The sequence below is a fragment of the Microplitis mediator genome, chromosome 5 (assembly GCF_029852145.1).
Source record: "Microplitis mediator isolate UGA2020A chromosome 5, iyMicMedi2.1, whole genome shotgun sequence".
Classification (NCBI taxonomy): domain Eukaryota; kingdom Metazoa; phylum Arthropoda; class Insecta; order Hymenoptera; family Braconidae; genus Microplitis; species Microplitis mediator.
Genome location: NC_079973.1, coordinates 27,279,233 through 27,296,201, shown reverse-complemented (window position 1 = coordinate 27,296,201; position 16,969 = coordinate 27,279,233). Strand labels below are relative to the sequence as shown.

Sequence of the window (16,969 nt, the reverse complement as noted above, 5' to 3'; positions counted from 1 at the left end):
CTTCTGCATGTCCTGAGAACTGTGAGGTAAAATAAAAAATACCAGAGGTCGCTCTGAAAAAAAATTATCTGGACAACCACCTGCGTCTTTAGGATCCAGTCTCTTTACTTTTAAGTCCTGTACAAATAAAATAAAAGATAAGTAGTTAAAAAAATTTACTGTTTTTTTAAGACTATTTAAATTAAGTATCAAGTTAATAAATATATATAAATCATATCTTATCAAGTCTACAAAAATAATTTTGAATGCAAGAATTTATTTGCACCAGTGGATTGTCTTCTGAGAATTAAATTTTTTGATGACTATGGACATGAACATGGACTGAATCATACACTGATGATTAATCCTTGCGGATAATTTTAATATTTAATTATTGACTGGACTAGTCGTCTATCGTCTAGATAAAATAGTGAATTCCCAACAGACCAATCAGGTTGAATATAATAAATTTTACAGCTGACGGATAAAATGTCATGTTGACATTTTTTGTCTATATATAAAAAAAAAAATGGCTAAATTGTGCATCTTTAAATGTTTTTATTTATTTATTGTTCTGGTAATAAATATAACCACTGACTTGTGCCACGCGAAGTTAAAACACTCATTGGCAAAACATGAGTCCTATTATATATGTAAGTAACTCTTTTTTTTTTTTTTTTACTTTAAAACTACAATTCAAAATATGTCCTAATGCTATTATTATTTATTTTAGATAATTTGACGCAAGAACAAATTTGCCATCCTCTGGGTAACGAGAAAACAATAAAGATAACTCGTGCTTTAATTGTCGAGCCCAGTTACATATTCAAGGTAGATCGTAGCAGTGGTTTGAAATGTAAATTTATCATCAAAACATCTCATCATGAAAATTTGATGGTTGTCATACAGAATTTGTCTTTTCGTCGCAATGGCAGTGAATGTCTTGATTACGTTAGAGTAAGTGCTTCCTGTTATTTATTTTTTTTATTTATTCGATAAATAGTAATTTAATTATATTTTTTAGTTTAAACGAAAAAATCATAGCGAGGGTAAGAAATATTGCGGGGAATTTAATTACGAAAAAATACGCGATGAGTTTATTGAATACAATATCAACAATGGGTATGGAAACTTTAGCGTTGATGGAGAAATAGAGACAACGATATTTGTATCAAAACAACCTCTGCGTCCAGATGATCCTCCTTTGAATATAACACTTGTATATACTCCATTCAAAGGTATATTAATTAAGATTCAAATTTTGTACTCTAATTAAATACAACTAACTTATTATTTTTTTTTCTTGGGCTTTGAACACTAGAGTGCTTCCGCAGTGAAGGTTTAAATAATTACGGTCAGATTTATAAACGACCAACGGAAACATCTAATTACTGTTTACCGGAGGAATATAATTGTGACGGAATTGGAAATTGTCTTCCTGGTATTTGTCAAGACGAAGCTAATTGTCCTGAAATAATAATAAGTAATGGAATTGGAACAAAAGTAACAATCACTGCCGTATCAACAATAGTGCTTTGCTTTGTTATATTTTTGATGGGTCTGTGGATATGCCGACGAAATCACAAACTCTGCTGGTCTCCAGACTGCGCCGGTCCACCGAATCCAGACGATCGGAGATTTACGAATGCAAATAATCGGGGGTCAAATAATTTTACTGACCAGCAATCGCCTTCGGTACCCTCGGCACCGATGCTACAAGTCGCCGTTCTTTCGTCACCCGCTGACAAAGATTTGCCGCCTAGTTACGACTCTCTGTTTCCAGCAGAGGACGTCGACACGCCGCCTGTTCACAGTAATATATAACGTAATTTTTTTTATTTTCTTTTTTTTTAATCATATATAAATAAATTGACTATATTACAATATACGTAATAGGTAATAATGCGTAATACGTAATAATTAGTATCCATTAAGGTCACATGTTACCTTTGTTGTGCGTTTTAAATTATAATTATTGAACGCTCAATTATTCGAACAAATTGTATATTAAATTATTGATAAATATTAAACACTGTTCTGTTATTATACGACAGTATTTTATATTTACTAAATTGTATATATAATATACGTATCGTATATATGTAGTTGATAATAATTAATAATATTTTTAAGTTTTATTAATAATAAGTTTTTATTGTATTTTCTCAAAGCGATCATGCCAAATTGAATTTATAATTAACTCATGCAATTAAATATTTATAAGAATTAAAAGAAAAAAGTTTTTTTTTATAAATAATTGGAATTATCCGCAGCTAAGTACGTTCAATACGGATTATCCGTAAAGTATAATCTGATTGGATCGTCTTAATTATACGTTAATTACAGTGATGTATAATTAGACACGTGCGTCTTTGTTATTTTATTAGTAATCTCAACGATCAAAGTGTACTTAAAGTTTTTTTCTTTATTTTAATTCCAATACGGTACACTCTGCCGCTTGTAAACTGACATTTTTAATAATATTTATAATTTTTAATACCTTTGTAAACGTGTACGTAGATGTAAAAACAAAAAAAAATAAAAGTTACAACATAAATTGAGTGTTTATATTTATTTATTTGATAAGTAAAAAATACTTGATGTATAAAACAAATTGTATTTAATACTATTAATTGCTGGCATCAACATGATCTAGGAGCCAAAGTGCAGCATTTATTATTTCATCAATTTCAACGGGACCTGAACTCAATGGATGATTATCATCATAAACAAGCATCCTAAATTAAAATAAATTAGATATTAAGATCTCGTGGTAACTATATATATGTATGTATACTGGTAATATATTAATGCGTACTTGGTTTTTACTCCATTTGCCTTGAGACGATTGTACCAGTACTTGCCCTGAGATGGTGGTACTCTTAAATCATTTTTTCCAATGCAAACTAACGTGGGTGCCTTGACATTGTCAGCATGAACAATTGGCGAGCATTTAAACATTTTCATGGTCAATTCTTCGGCATAAGATTTTGGTTCACCGGTAAATGACTGACGGTATTGTTGGTTTACTGCAGCTGCACACCTAAAATTTGAAAATTTTATTGTCGCTTAATAAAATATTTAGAGTAATGAATTTTATGTTAAATAACTCGATGAGTAATGAATAGAAATTTATTAATATAACAATTAAGTAATTATTAGTAATCTTACACGTCATGGCCAAGCGCCATTCTTTCATCTTTAAAAAGTGCATTGCGACTGAAATATAAACCCGTGTCCTAATATAATACATTTTTAAAAAAAGAGTAGATGGAATGAAAAAATAATAATTACCAGTCAGGGATATCGGAGATGGTAAACATTGCAGCGACATCAATTACTGGATTTCTAGCTACCACTGCTTTGTACATATCCTGAAATATTTAATCAGTTAGATATTTTATTTTAATGTTGTCTGGCAGTAAATTGTGATTAATTGGTAAAGATTTATAAAATAAAATGAATACATTGTACTGTCCACTTAAATGAGCAACTAAAAATCCACCATGAGATCCACCGCTGAGACCAACTCTTTGGGGATCTAGCCATGGATATTTATTAAGTGCTTGTTTTGTAGCTGTTACGCAATCAATTACGTCAGTTGTTCCAACTCTGCCCTGGAGATACTCGACATTATCACTTCCCATGCCAGTTGATCCTCTATAATTAACTTGTAAAATTCCGAACCCTACAATAAAAAAGTAAACATAAAATTGATAAAGACGTCAGCAAATTAATTAAATGCCAGTAGATAAATTTAAATTTATAATTAACCGAGTAAAGTAAGAAGAGATGCTTCAAGTGAAAACATATTTGCAAATGCTGAATGAGGTCCTCCATGTGGGACAACAATCAATGGACAGGATTTATCGGCCCCCGTTTTCGGTCCAAAGTAAATATAATTGAAGTCACCTGTATTATTATTTAATTCATTATATTATTAATTAGCTTTTAATTTTATTTATGATATACTCACGGACTCGCTCATCATTATTGTACTGATATTCATTGAATTCATATGTAATATTATCCAAGTCAACGGCTTTTATCTCTGAGGAAATTTCACCTAGTGATATCCGGTTGAGATTTTTATTATCAAATCGCCCTACAAATAATCTCGGATAATCAACCAATGACGTTCGAGAAAATAAAAGTATATTATTTTTAACGTCTAATATGCTCAAGCTGCTCGTGTCGCTTTCGATTTCCGTCAGTTTCTTTGTTTCTACGATTAATTTTATTATTTTAATAATTAATTACCCATATAATTAACGTTTAAATATAAATAATAATAATCACATACCGATTTCAAGAACGTAAGATCGTACATTTGACCGCTGCGGGTTACTGAAAAATAAGTAACGCGAATCAGAGCTCCAGCATCTTCGCGGAAAAGTACGATTATAAACTCCATAAAAGGGCTTGTTGTTTTCTATGGTAATGCTTTTACTGACTACGTCAACAAGAATATTTGGCTGTAAAAAAATAATGATGATAATTTACGATAAATTTGATTAAAAAATAAATATACCTTTTTGACTGAAGCCTCCCAATTGATATGCATAATCCGCTGGGCATTGTGGTGAGGTCCACTGAGATCTCGTTCTATCCAGACCAAGTGTTTACCGTCTGGACTGAATCGGGGTGATCGGACGGAACAATTATCACTCGAAAGTTTTTCTTGAGCATTTAAAAACAATAAATAAATTACAATGGGTTCAATGTAATAAATAAATAAAAATAAATTTACCCATTTTCCCATCCTTGAGTAAAAATATCCAGGACTCGCGGTTGGTACAAAAAACCAGACCCAGTCTTCTAGGCTCATGTTTTAATGCAACTCCTACAATAGCGTCGTTAGCAGGGGTCCAGATAATTTGACCAGGAGATAAATCATCGGGTATTCCAGGTAGATTAACGATTGTATTTAAATTAGTGTCCAGCATACAAATAGCTGGAATATGTTTCCCAACCAATTGCTCACCCCAGTCACCTTTATAAATATATTCGTTTCCTTTTGTTATTTCATCATTGTCAGATTTATCATCATTTTTTTTGCTATCCAAGGATTTTTGTTTATAAAAAGGTTCAGATTTTTTAAGCTTCTTTTCGGCGATGTATATTAATTTGTCTGCCTCCGAGGACCACTCGAATGACCCAAATTCACCTACGTGACATTTATATTATATTTATTTGTCATGATAATTATATACATATTATCACAGATACGCATTACTTATTTATTAATATATATATTTTTAATTTACCATCGCAATAAACATCACCATGGACGTCAATTGCTGATAAGTCGTAATTTTTAAGTAAACACTGTTTATTCCAAACTTCAATGAATTGTTTGCTTGTTGGGTCTTTATCTTTCCCGGGGACAGATCTCAGCACAGCTTTATACTGACCGTTAAAACTTGTCTTGGATAAAAGTCTAAAAATATATATATTTTTAAAATAAACATAATTAAATTAAATTTGATAAACAAGAACAACAGTTTATAATTTAAAAAAAAAGTTAATGACACGTACTCGGATGTAATGTCAATGGGGAAAGACGATGTTACGACTTTAAATGTATCTGCTGATAGGACATAATCAACAGAATATTTTTGATTAGAGGACCTTTCCAAATTTCGCTCAGACCAACTGCTCTGGGCAATCAGCTGGTTATCGCCGACCCAAGTTAATTTCGCTGAACTTATTGATGGACATTGGGCCAATGACCGATATACTTTCAATATTTTATCCACCTGATTTATTATTTAAAACAATAACATTTAATTATAAAACTGTTTGTCTATTAATAGTAATAATAATAAAATAAAAAAATACTTACTTGAGCGGATGACATTTTACTTTTTAATTACAAGATAATTATTTTTAAAAAAACTCTGGTATGGAGACACTTGAGTTATTCACCTGCAGCCTGAAGCCTAAAGCATTTAACGCTCAGTTTAATATCATTGTAATTATGTTACATAATTTTATCAGGCATATTTTAATTTAATTATGTAGTTAAATTAATAATTAACAGCACAACAAACATTTAAATCAACAATACATCAATATAAATATCGTCCTGTGTAATACTTTTAAGGTTAGAACCGTGAGATTTTAAATGACAATCAGATTAAAATTGCCATGTCATCGTACCATAAGCAATTTTTAAAAATAATTAAACCTACTGATAATACTTTTTAATTGTACACTTTTCATTTCTTACGTAATTATAACAACACGTGCTAATTACCTCGGATAAGAAAAAAACCAACAACAATAACAACAACAACAACAACAACAGAGAGCAGGAGCTCTGGAAAATTCACTTTTTTCTACTTTCTTCAGGTCTGTCTACATGTGTTGTTACCACCTTCTCTACTACAATCGTTGATCGTTGACGTGTTTGACGTACTCATATGTGTGTACATCACATATCACATGTGTTACTTTTAAAAGACTTAACGAGTGAATGTAATGTGATAATGATGATGATGATGATGATGATGATACTAACTCTCGTAGATTTTTACTCTTATTATTATCATGCTGATTAGGATCCAGGTAAATTTATTTATTTTTATAACAATCATAATATTTATTTTTGTATAAAGAAATTTCGTTTTATTTTAAATTACAGTATGATATTAATTTTTTTTATATGCTTTAAGGTGTGTTAATTTTTGCTTAAGAGTCGATATAAAAATTAACACACCTTAAAGTGTTTTAAAAGTTGTCTTGAGTGTCATTCAATGATTGCAGCGTTGATTTCTGTCAGTCTATCTGGTTGCATATTGATACTAAAAATACCAGACATCTGACAGTTTTAAGATTTTTATCGAGAAGAAATTGCATATCATTTTTTAAAATTTAATTCTATCAATATTGAGTTTGTTGGTCTAAAAATAAAAAAATCTTCAGTTTTCTGATTATTCCACTGTCGTTAGATCGTTGAAATCTTGAAGATATGAAATTATATGCAAATTATCGCACCTTAAAAAAAATTTAGTGCATTTTATTTATTATGACAGAGGAGGTGATGAAGGCAGCAGAATTATAAATTTTTTGAATTGGTCGAGCACATAAATTTACTATAATTTAAAAATTATAGTAGATTTATCTTTTATAGTGAATAGATTATGCGTCATGTAGTATATACGTGAATGAAATTATGTGACATCTACTATAATTATCATACAGATGCCAACACTGGTCTGTCTGATTGTGATTATCTGATTATAGTTATAAAATAATAATGATAAATTATAATTACTCTAACTGTATTGATAATGTATAGTCTGTACTTAATAGTTGTTAATAAAGTAAATATTTTATCCAACGGAATGTGTTGAGAAAAAAAAATGAAGACTTGAAAAATTTAAAATTATAAAAATGATTTTTTATTAACGACAAATATAATTTTTTTTAAGGCTTAAACAATTTTTAGATAGCATATATCTATAGAAAACGTGACGCCACGATAATTGTGTATATTGTAATTAATAATAATGTAAAATGTGGATAACGTATAAACATGTGAGTCAACACAAAAGTGATAACCTGAGACGAACAAATATGTTATTGAATAATAACACTATATATATCTCGAGTACACGCGCGTATTTTTTTTTTTTTTTTTTTCGATATTAAAATTATATTTTAAATAAATGATAATGTATATAATTAATTAATTTTATATTTAATTAAAATAATAAATTATTAATCCGCAGCGGAACGGTAGCAATTACTCCTGCGGGTTTTCGTCCTTTGCATTCGCCATTGTACATCTTGCGAACTTTGAAAAGGTCTTTTTTGCTCATACCTTTGCGCTGTCCAATTTCAATTCCCGGTTTCAGCGGTGTAATTGTTTCATTGCCATTTCGCGAGAAGGCCTTGCTACTGTAGTGCATTACACTGTTGTAATCGTACTCGGTATTGAAATCAGTAACCGTATTGTTGTCATATTTATTGAAGTTGTGTTCCTTGCCAGGCTGAATATTTTCCCATTTCACTTGAATATACTCGTCGCGATTGTAAGTACTTTGCTGATGGTAAAAACCCACCGCGTGTAATATTTCATGGACAATAGTTCCGTGTTTAAGGCAACCGGGGTTTTGTAGATTTATAACTTGGCCTTTGTTCTGTTTGCCTACCGAAGACCAGCAACCGGGTTCATTTCCTTGGAAGGTTACATAACTCTTGTCTGTTTTATTATCATACGGACGAAAAACAAGACACGTTTTTTCGTGAAATTCATCTATCGCGTCTACTATTTGGTCGATGTCCTCTTCATCTTCAAAAATTATAAATATTTATTCAAGAATTTATTACATTGACGTAGACACCCAGTGAATTAATTAAGAAAATTTTTACTATATGTCACAGAGATTATTTTTCTATAACTAAAATTAACTTTACATATTCAAATTAAGCCTGGGTCATTTGATTAGGGAAGAATTTTGCCCTAGCGGATAATATTTGAGTACTAGGATCACTTTAAGAGGGTAAATAATTTTAAGTAAAAAATAATCTCCATGTGAATATTTGATTCTCAAAAACTTACCAAAATCGTCTCTATCAATATAAATAGGAATGCTACCGTTAGGCCATCGCATAGTTTCATCCACAAGGCCGTTTCTTAATTTCGAATCACTATTAGGCATTATATCACCTTCAAATAAGCCACTTAATTCCCATACATTTTCTTTGTCATTTGTACTCCACTGATTGACCCTTTTAACTATCAATTTAACATATAATTAACTATATATTATATTCATTTATAAATTTAGTGTTTTAAATATACACCACAATAACAAAAACATCTCAACAGCTTTTTTTTTAATTATTTAAATTCAAACCTCTTCTAACGCTGAGGTCATTGTAACTATAATCTGTTTTTACGATGTTGTGTTTGTTTTAAGGCCGTTTAGATTTTGAAACTCATTATTATTTAAAGATGTTTATTATGACAGTGTATATTTTAAACGCTAATGAAAAATAATTAAGGTTTTTATAAATAATAGAGTAAGAAAATAATAATTATTATTATAAATTTACATATTTCCTCGCGGTTATAACTCGAATCGTAATTTTTAGCAGAATGGTGTACTTTCGGAGGTACTGATTTACTGATTTGTTCATCGGCTTGTAATTTACTACGATTACTATTGAATGCAGTTGCTCCGTAATTATAGTTTGACGAATTTAAAAATAAAATAATAATAGTTGTAATAAAACTCGTTAAAATGTTAATTGATGTCATTGTAGAGTTATTTATTTCACTCAATGTCTTGTTTGTTCGACAAGTGGACTAGAAATGCTCCCAATTGTTGTACGAAGGATTAATTTATATATATATATTTTTATATGTATCATGAATGATATCATGGGTGATAGAGAACAGCAGGAATCTACACAAGTAGATAACGAGTGATAATCCGTATGCGCTGTCACAAATAATCTTTGATCTAATTTTTCTTTATTTATTTTTTCCCCTACAATTTTTATTAACTAGTAGGAGTAGTTGATTAAACCAATGAATTACTTTTATTTGCTTGATTAAATACATAAATAACTGCAGATATATTTAATTTAATTGTTTAAAATTTGCCTTGAGAATGTAATTGTGATTGTTAATATTTTATTTACCTTCAGTTTCAAGTATATATACACTTGGAATATTTTATTTATGTAATTAGGTCAAGAATAGTACATGATGTATATATAGTTGCGATAGTCACACCCGTTGTCGTTGTGTGTACAAAAACATTGTGACGAGGATTGTTAATTTCCCTGTGAAAGTATATACTAAAATTAATCTCAACTTATTCCTTATATTTTTAAACTTTTATTTTCACTATATATTTTATTGTTTTTAAAAATATTTTTTTTGTCATGTTGGAACACTACATCTTGGATATCGTATCCTAGAGGAGAAGTAAACCAGCTTGAATTGGATTTGCATGACCTTAAATACTTGGGTCAGTCAAAGAACGACTTGACGTAATAGAGCCCAAAATGAAAATACGGATGAATTTTGAGTAAAAAATAGAAAAGGTTGTTAGCCCTCGCTGTTATATATTTTTCGAAAATCAACTAGTCTTGAGGAAAGTACTTTTGAGGAAAAACGCTATGTTCAAATTTCGGGAAATTCGAAATTTTAGCAAAAATAAATCTCATCTAAAGTAGATAAGAGCAAATAAATTAAAGGTGACGATAAAATGAGATTGAAAAATGCATTTCATTATCTGAGAAATATATCGCAATGAATAAGCAATTTTATATTGTTATCGTTACATATATAAAAAAAACGGATTTATTATTTATCGTAATCGTAATTATATTCAGTATAAATATACGGAGATATTAAAAAAAATAATAAAAAAAATGAATAATTAAATTATGGCAAAGGAGGTGCAATTAATTGAGAAGGAGGAGGATAATTATAGAATTGATTGTAAGGATGTGTAATTTATTGAATGCAGCCGAAAGTTTTGAGATGGGTAAAAAATAATTAATTGCGTAAATATATATATGTACAAATAAAATTATACATTATAAATACATATGTATATACATATGTGTGTTATGTATGGGCGCGCGAGTGACTGAGGGCAATGACCTGTAACGTTCCAGATTCCGTGTGTGGAACCTCCGCGGTAGCCTAAATTCTAACCGCGGGCTTTTATGTGTTCCAACAGAGTCTGGTGTATGAATGTATCTGTGCGCAAATCGACCTGAGATAAAGGACAATGACTCGCTCGCCTGACCATTCTCTTGGCACATATATATATATATATATATTTTGTATAAGACATATAATAATGTAATATATATTTACACAGTTTAGCATATTCAACATCATTATACGCGGTTTGATACTAAAGTATATATTAGTTCATCTGGTATTACATCTTTCTTTACAGAACTACGACAATTTTACGTAATTGTCTTTAAATTATTACAAAAAAAAATAATTATTATAATTCGTTTCCGCAATTTGTATTTACTATTTTGAAACCATGGTACACACATAAATTAACATTTAAAGTTTGTTTTGATAAAGTAAAAAAAAAAAAAAAAAAAAAAAAAGAACATGGTATGAATTTGGAATAATAATTAGATAGATATTGAGAAAAAAAAAAAAATAAGAACCTGATATAATTGTGATTGTGATTGTTATTGGAGCTGATGTCAGGGATTAGGACAATTGTTATTATTTTAGTATTGTGGGCACGCGACTTACACACATGCCCTTTTTTTATTAATGGTGGTTGGCGCGCAGTCAATTGAGAACGTGCGCGCGCGGTTATATACAACTTGGGCCGTTATCTGTAGCGGACTTGCTCGATCACGTTTTTATTTATGGAACACACACCTCGATGAGTGGTTGCTGCTGACTTGGCCCAGCATTAAGGTCTCTCATGATAGTATACGGCAAGAAGGCATGGGTAGGATGCCGATCCAAGGCTCGCCAATACACACATCACAGCAGACAAGAATTGCACGGATAGGAGTCGACGTGACAACGACCACGGCGGCACCGACCACGACGAGTAGTATCCGAGTACAAAACGCTCGAGGCTCGAGCGGTCATGCACCTGTGAGAGGGAAACATTTGCTCTCGAAAATAATTATTTTAAACGACGATCGCACATATTTACAATTTTACTTCTTTTACATAAAAAACTGCTGGCTCCACAATTTTTTATTTTTTAAAAATCCTCTAATTTATTATCCCCCTCTTAATTTCTTCGTTAATAAATTTGAGTAACAATCTAGTGTAAGAGTACGAAATTTTTCTCAAAAGGGTGTAACGAAAAAGCTTCTTTTCGCAAGCTCCTGGATGACAAAAATATTATTGAAGCTGATTCGCTAATGATTAAAAATAAAATCCAAGTGTTTATTTAATTTGTTAATAATTTATTTTTTTTCCTTGTTTGTTTAATGGACTGTTAATCAATTTTAGTATCATCGATATATGTGTACTTTCCAACTCAACAAAAATAAAAATATTTTTAACGGGTATAAATCGTTGAACCGATTGTTTATTGATAACAATTTATTTAATGCATCAAAAAACTGTAATAATATTTTTGAATCTGAAAATAACAAGACCAGCGAGGATCTTTTTAGATAATCGCAAGCCACGGAAGTGGGGTAAAACCTGCCATGCCAAACTGTTCATTCAGTGAGAGGGAAAGTGTCTCTTGGCTATATATGCCGCATACTAAAGCCTATACTCACACGCCAACTATCAATATATATATATATATATATATATATATATATATATATATATTTATATGTAGCATTGAGTGCGTACCACTGCGGTACCACTGGCTGCCACGTCTGTCTGTATCCATCCGTTCATTCACTCTACATTTATTATTATTTTTTAGATATTTACATACTTAACTTAATAATAATTATTATTATTACTTAATTGTTTGGTTACACGCTCGGTCAAGTATATATTCTTATTCGTTAAATCAACACACAAACTCCATTATCTCCCAGTTATTTAGATAAACTCATTATATTATTTAATAATAAGTAATTGCGGTAATAATTTTATTCATTATTAACATTCATTGAGTATTACTTAACTTGTACAAATAAAATCAAATCAATGAGGTGAATGTATTGTAATATATTTCATTTCGATTAAAACAAACAGAATAATTTTGTGCGCAAAAAAAATTTGTTTTTTTTATTTTTTTCCAGAACAAAGCAGGAAAGTATGTAAATATGTATGTCTGGTGTTATTATTATAAATACATATGTATGTATACATATAGATTTTTAAAAGTTTTGCGGGTATCAATAGCACATCAAACATGAGAAAGCCCTGACTTTCGAGTACATTGACCCCTGGCATCATGTCGCGTCCTCAACTCAAACCCAATAGAGCTATAACATTCATCTTAATCCTTTCTATAATATACATATATATCTACTGTTCCCTTTTCACCAATTCACTCGTTCTATACATGTATATATGTATATATTAAATGTTAATTTACCATAAACTTTCTTATATGCCTGGTAGGCCTAAATAAACGTTATATCTTCCTATCATATTTGTGGTACACTCTTTATTAAACCGACTATCTGTCTACTACATATATGACTCTCTTGGGTACATATATTTCTCTATAACCGCTTTCCTGTCACCGATAAATTCATTAAGCATAATTATTTTTTAAATACCGTATTATCAGTATATATATATAAATATATTTATGTTTTTTTAAATTATTATTTTATTGATACATGAGTGATTTTTATTTATTTTTAAATTAATTGCCAATAGCCAGCCTAGTGAGTCATATAACGTCTGATGATGACGACTCGAAAGTAGCCTTCAATATATACCAGAGGTCGTAGAAACAGACGAAATTCAAATACAGCTAATAAATGACTGTCTCCTTTTAAATGATGTCTATTTTTAAATGTCTGCGAAATAGACAAAATAAAAATAAAAAAAAAAATTCAAAAATAAATGAATAATTAAAAAACAAATTTTTAAACACTTAGGTATTGAGTAGACTTTAACGAGTAGACGGTGTGCTGTAAAATATATATATATATATCGAAAAGTAACAGCGAGAGGTTTAATGTTGGTGTGTATACAGCAGTAGCAGGAGCAGTAACAGCAATAGCAGGAGCAACAGCAACTTTAGTCGCGCAAATAATAAGAAGAGAAAGGGGAAGGGCGCCAGTGGAGGTGGACGCCACACCGTCGTACAGAGTTCGTTGAACTCTCTACCTACAGAGTGCTCAAGGGAGCAAACGCCGATGGACTGCAATTTACCTGTCTACGCAGGTGAAAAGGTGTCGCACGTCGACCTAATTTATCATACATTAATAATTGTAGTTAAACATACATCATAACACATCTGTGTACATTAATCTATCTACTGTAATTAGAGCCACAAATAAAATTAACAATTAACTAAATAGACTCTCAACAAATCAACAGAGTAATGTGTGTATTCACTTGATATTACTATCAGTAATGTGTTTTTTTTTTTTTTTTTCGAAATATTTAATAAAGAGATAATAACTTTTTTACTTTTTTTCTTGACTTCTGTATAGATATATTTTACGAGACTCGTTACCGTTTATTCAATGTATATCGATGTAGCGGATAGATAAAATATTCAATTGTTCCCGAGATATACGTACATGTATATATATATAGATAAATTATAATAAAATATGCGAACAAACTCTGGTAAGATTTAAGCGATATTAATATAAGCGAAACTGGGTTATCAGAACGCAGCTTGCCTTGCGGACCGGTTCTTCGTTGCCTTGGTGATTTTTTTTTACGTTTTTATTTCTGCGATGATACAGACTTTGATAAACCATTCTCCTACTCGGGTTATTTATTTATTTTTTTTTTTTCTCAAATTTTTTTATTTATAGATTGTAGTATGTATCATTTGTTCTAGTGTATTAAAAGTCATAAGTCATAACAAATTTCTAGGTCTCAACTACATCTGATATGATATACACAGGTGTATTAACTGCGTCATAGAAAGTTTAATTATTAACATACATATTTTTTATTTCAGCCAATATACATGTACAGTTGTTAAAAAGAAATTCAATATATTAATTTCAAGTACCCAAGTAAAGATCTTACATACATTTAAACGTTGGTATTATTTTAGTATATATTTATATGCAGCATTAAGAGAGAGAAAGATCAAAGGATTATTTTCATTCCATATATACAGAGAGAGTGGTTATTTATGTTGCATGGTCCCGACGAGTCACATTTCGTCGGTCAACGCGAGATATTAAGTGTCCCCGGGCTAAGAACACGATCACGCGCAGGTCACTGACAGCGCGGCTATCGCCATATCGCCGTTGTTGCTGTCGTGCGTTTCTCCACCTTGCAAGGACACGAACTTGCAGCGGCAGTAGTCACACACCACTGCGTGCACATGAGAAAAGACGATCACGAGGGTTCGTGGGGAGGGAGAAGGTTCTTGAACCCTCTGGCATGTTCTTCTGCATTATAATGACAACATTTACCACTCGACAACAAGACATAACATATTTTATAAATTGTTTGAAAAATATTAACAAATTACAATTATTATTCGACAACAATAAAGGATACGGACGATATTTATATCGGTAATTGCCGAGCACCCGAGCAAGGTGTCAAATATTATTTCGCTTCATTCAAATTTTTTATTCTTTTGAAATGTATAACACTTTTTTATTCATTCCATGTATAGTACTTATATCAATGTAAAGTGAAAATACCGTTTTTTTTTTATTCTCCTCTCGAGTGTGGAGGTGCCTGCCTGTGTGTATATCAGGATTTTCTATAAATTATCTATGTGGTTCGTATTTTGCCAGAGACATAGTTTTTATCTATAACTGGTTCTTGTATATAAAAAACAATATGTAAACATTCATTTTGTGCTAAAAGATATCCCGCGTTTCTCAAAATTAAATATTATTTTTTTTTTTTACCAAAATTAATAAACTATTTTTTATATATTTACAAAATAAAGTTTGAAAAATAAAATCCAGCTAAGTTTTATGAAATTAAAAAAAATTTATTCATCTATTTCAAACCTATTCATTTTAATACCCAGATACGGAGTTTATTAAAAGAGGGGGAGTGAATACGCTTATTATTGCAAGCTTCTGCAAAATAAACACATGGCCGCAACCGTTTTTCTATTTTATGAATAAACTTGAAGTAATTTATTAATTAATAAAGATTTTGTCCTAAAATTTCGACCGTTATTTACCTAAAATGGCGTTGGTAGCCTCTACGCTTTATAAAATGACCACAGTAGCTTTCAGTAGTAGTAAAAATAATTTTAAAAATAAAATAAATTATTTTATGAAATTGTTTGATTAATTTAAGGAACCAAGGGAGTTGTCATCATCACCAGAAAGTAGCTCATATAACAGCTGCTCATACAACCGGTAGCAGAGACATCAACGAAGGAATCATCATTATCATCACCACCAGTGACTTTCCAACCCAGTAAAGAAATATTTTTTACGGGTATCAATCATCGACAAAAAATGATTGTAATTTTTAGGATTTATCCAAACAAACTGCAATAATACTTTTCGATTTGAAAATAACAAGACCAGTGATGATATTTTTAGATAATTGCGGAACGTTCAAGTGGAGTAAATCCTGTCATGCTAAACTGTTTGTTCAGTTTATTCAGTGATGCACCCTGAGTACATTATTACTGTACTTTTAATTTAATTTATTACCGTACGTGAGAATAATATAATAATTCTTCAATAGAAACAACAAAAATTAAGAATAATTGTCTTGAAGAAAAAAAAATTTTGATTTCAAGTATACAGGAAAATTCCAGACAATGACTCACGGATTTAATCATTGCCGGACTTGGCATTCATTTATACTACTTGCACTCAGTAATTGCACTAATATACACATTATCAGTATTTATGTGGACATAATTAATAATAATAATTATTTAACATCAACGAAATTATTAGACTATAAGTGATAAAATATATATTATGTAAATATGTTAATAGTTATTTAATCAACTATTATTATTTATTGTATAAAGGAACTTGTCTACTAATTTACTGATTTAAGTAGACAAGGACGTTCGAAAAAACAAATTTTTAAAATTTTTTCGAGAAAATAAAAAAAGGTGAATCGAGTTTCATAATTTATTTCAAAGGCCCATGAACCATACCTTGTGTGAAAATAATAATAAAAATAATACGCAACAACAACAGTCGTCGATCGCTCGTGCCCTTCTCAGGCGCGCGCGCGCACGGAAGCGTATAAGCGGACCGAAAGTGAAAGCAAACTTGAACCTTTTGAATATGTAGACATATACATTTATATATACATACATATTTAGTTTTTTTTACAGGTATATACGAAAACAAAAACCGCTCCAGAATATCTCGAGTAAATGAATTGGATTTAGCCGCTCGAGGATTA

At 30.4% G+C, this 16,969-nt stretch overlaps 3 protein-coding genes across 5 annotated transcripts; 1 reads left to right on the top strand and 2 right to left on the bottom strand.

Annotated features, from left to right (window-relative positions):
- Positions 1-40: 40 nt before the first annotated feature.
- Positions 41-2,536, top strand: LOC130668710 (uncharacterized). The gene is made up of 4 exons (XM_057471115.1): positions 41-632; positions 713-936; positions 1,004-1,217; positions 1,301-2,536. Exons 1-4 carry the CDS (start codon positions 509-511, stop codon positions 1,801-1,803), a joined length of 1,065 nt encoding a protein of 354 aa, XP_057327098.1. The 5' UTR covers positions 41-508; the 3' UTR covers positions 1,804-2,536.
- LOC130668708 (acylamino-acid-releasing enzyme-like) lies at positions 2,535-6,378 on the bottom strand. 3 transcript variants are annotated; one of them, XM_057471111.1, is made up of 14 exons: positions 6,239-6,378; positions 5,825-5,921; positions 5,518-5,738; positions 5,247-5,419; positions 4,730-5,146; positions 4,511-4,659; positions 4,283-4,454; positions 3,956-4,204; positions 3,754-3,891; positions 3,447-3,667; positions 3,274-3,353; positions 3,151-3,198; positions 2,798-3,022; positions 2,535-2,717 (listed from the first exon to the last, which is right to left on the bottom strand). In XM_057471111.1, the coding sequence occupies exons 2-14, from the start codon at positions 5,837-5,839 to the stop codon at positions 2,609-2,611; spliced, it is 2,217 nt and encodes a 738-aa protein (XP_057327094.1). In that variant the 5' UTR covers positions 5,840-5,921; positions 6,239-6,378; the 3' UTR covers positions 2,535-2,608. The 3 variants fall into 3 exon arrangements, with proteins under 3 accessions (XP_057327094.1, XP_057327096.1, XP_057327095.1); XM_057471113.1 differs by lacking the exon at positions 3,151-3,198; XM_057471112.1 differs by lacking the exon at positions 6,239-6,378 and having other exon boundaries at positions 5,825-6,047.
- A 984-nt stretch (positions 6,379-7,362) lies between these two features.
- Positions 7,363-9,325, bottom strand: LOC130668711 (seminal metalloprotease 1). The gene is made up of 3 exons (XM_057471117.1): positions 9,046-9,325; positions 8,549-8,725; positions 7,363-8,278 (listed from the first exon to the last, which is right to left on the bottom strand). Exons 1-3 carry the CDS (start codon positions 9,248-9,250, stop codon positions 7,689-7,691), a joined length of 972 nt encoding a protein of 323 aa, XP_057327100.1. The 5' UTR covers positions 9,251-9,325; the 3' UTR covers positions 7,363-7,688.
- Between the last annotated feature and the right edge of the window lie 7,644 nt (positions 9,326-16,969).

What these genes read in the sequence shown, in the direction of transcription:
- LOC130668710 (XM_057471115.1), top strand. Translation starts at nt 509, where the DNA reads ATGGCTAAATTGTGCATCTTTAAATGTTTTTATTTATTTATTGTTCTG. An exon ending in ACATGAGTCCTATTATATAT is followed by an intron (nt 633 to 712) that starts GTAAGTAACTCT and finishes TATTTATTTTAG; the next exon opens with ATAATTTGACGCAAGAACAA. An exon ending in TGTATATACTCCATTCAAAG is followed by an intron (nt 1,218 to 1,300) that starts GTATATTAATTA and finishes TTTGAACACTAG; the next exon opens with AGTGCTTCCGCAGTGAAGGT.
- LOC130668708 (XM_057471111.1), bottom strand. An exon ending in CCCATTGACATTACATCCGA is followed by an intron (nt 5,420 to 5,517) that starts GTACGTGTCATT and finishes ATATATTTTTAG; the next exon opens with ACTTTTATCCAAGACAAGTT. An exon ending in CAATAATGATGAGCGAGTCC is followed by an intron (nt 3,892 to 3,955) that starts GTGAGTATATCA and finishes ATAATAATACAG; the next exon opens with GTGACTTCAATTATATTTAC.
- LOC130668711 (XM_057471117.1), bottom strand. Translation starts at nt 9,250, where the DNA reads ATGACATCAATTAACATTTTAACGAGTTTTATTACAACTATTATTATT. An exon ending in TTATAACCGCGAGGAAATAT is followed by an intron (nt 8,726 to 9,045) that starts GTAAATTTATAA and finishes TTAAATTGATAG; the next exon opens with TTAAAAGGGTCAATCAGTGG. An exon ending in TATTGATAGAGACGATTTTG is followed by an intron (nt 8,279 to 8,548) that starts GTAAGTTTTTGA and finishes TAATTTTTGAAG; the next exon opens with ATGAAGAGGACATCGACCAA.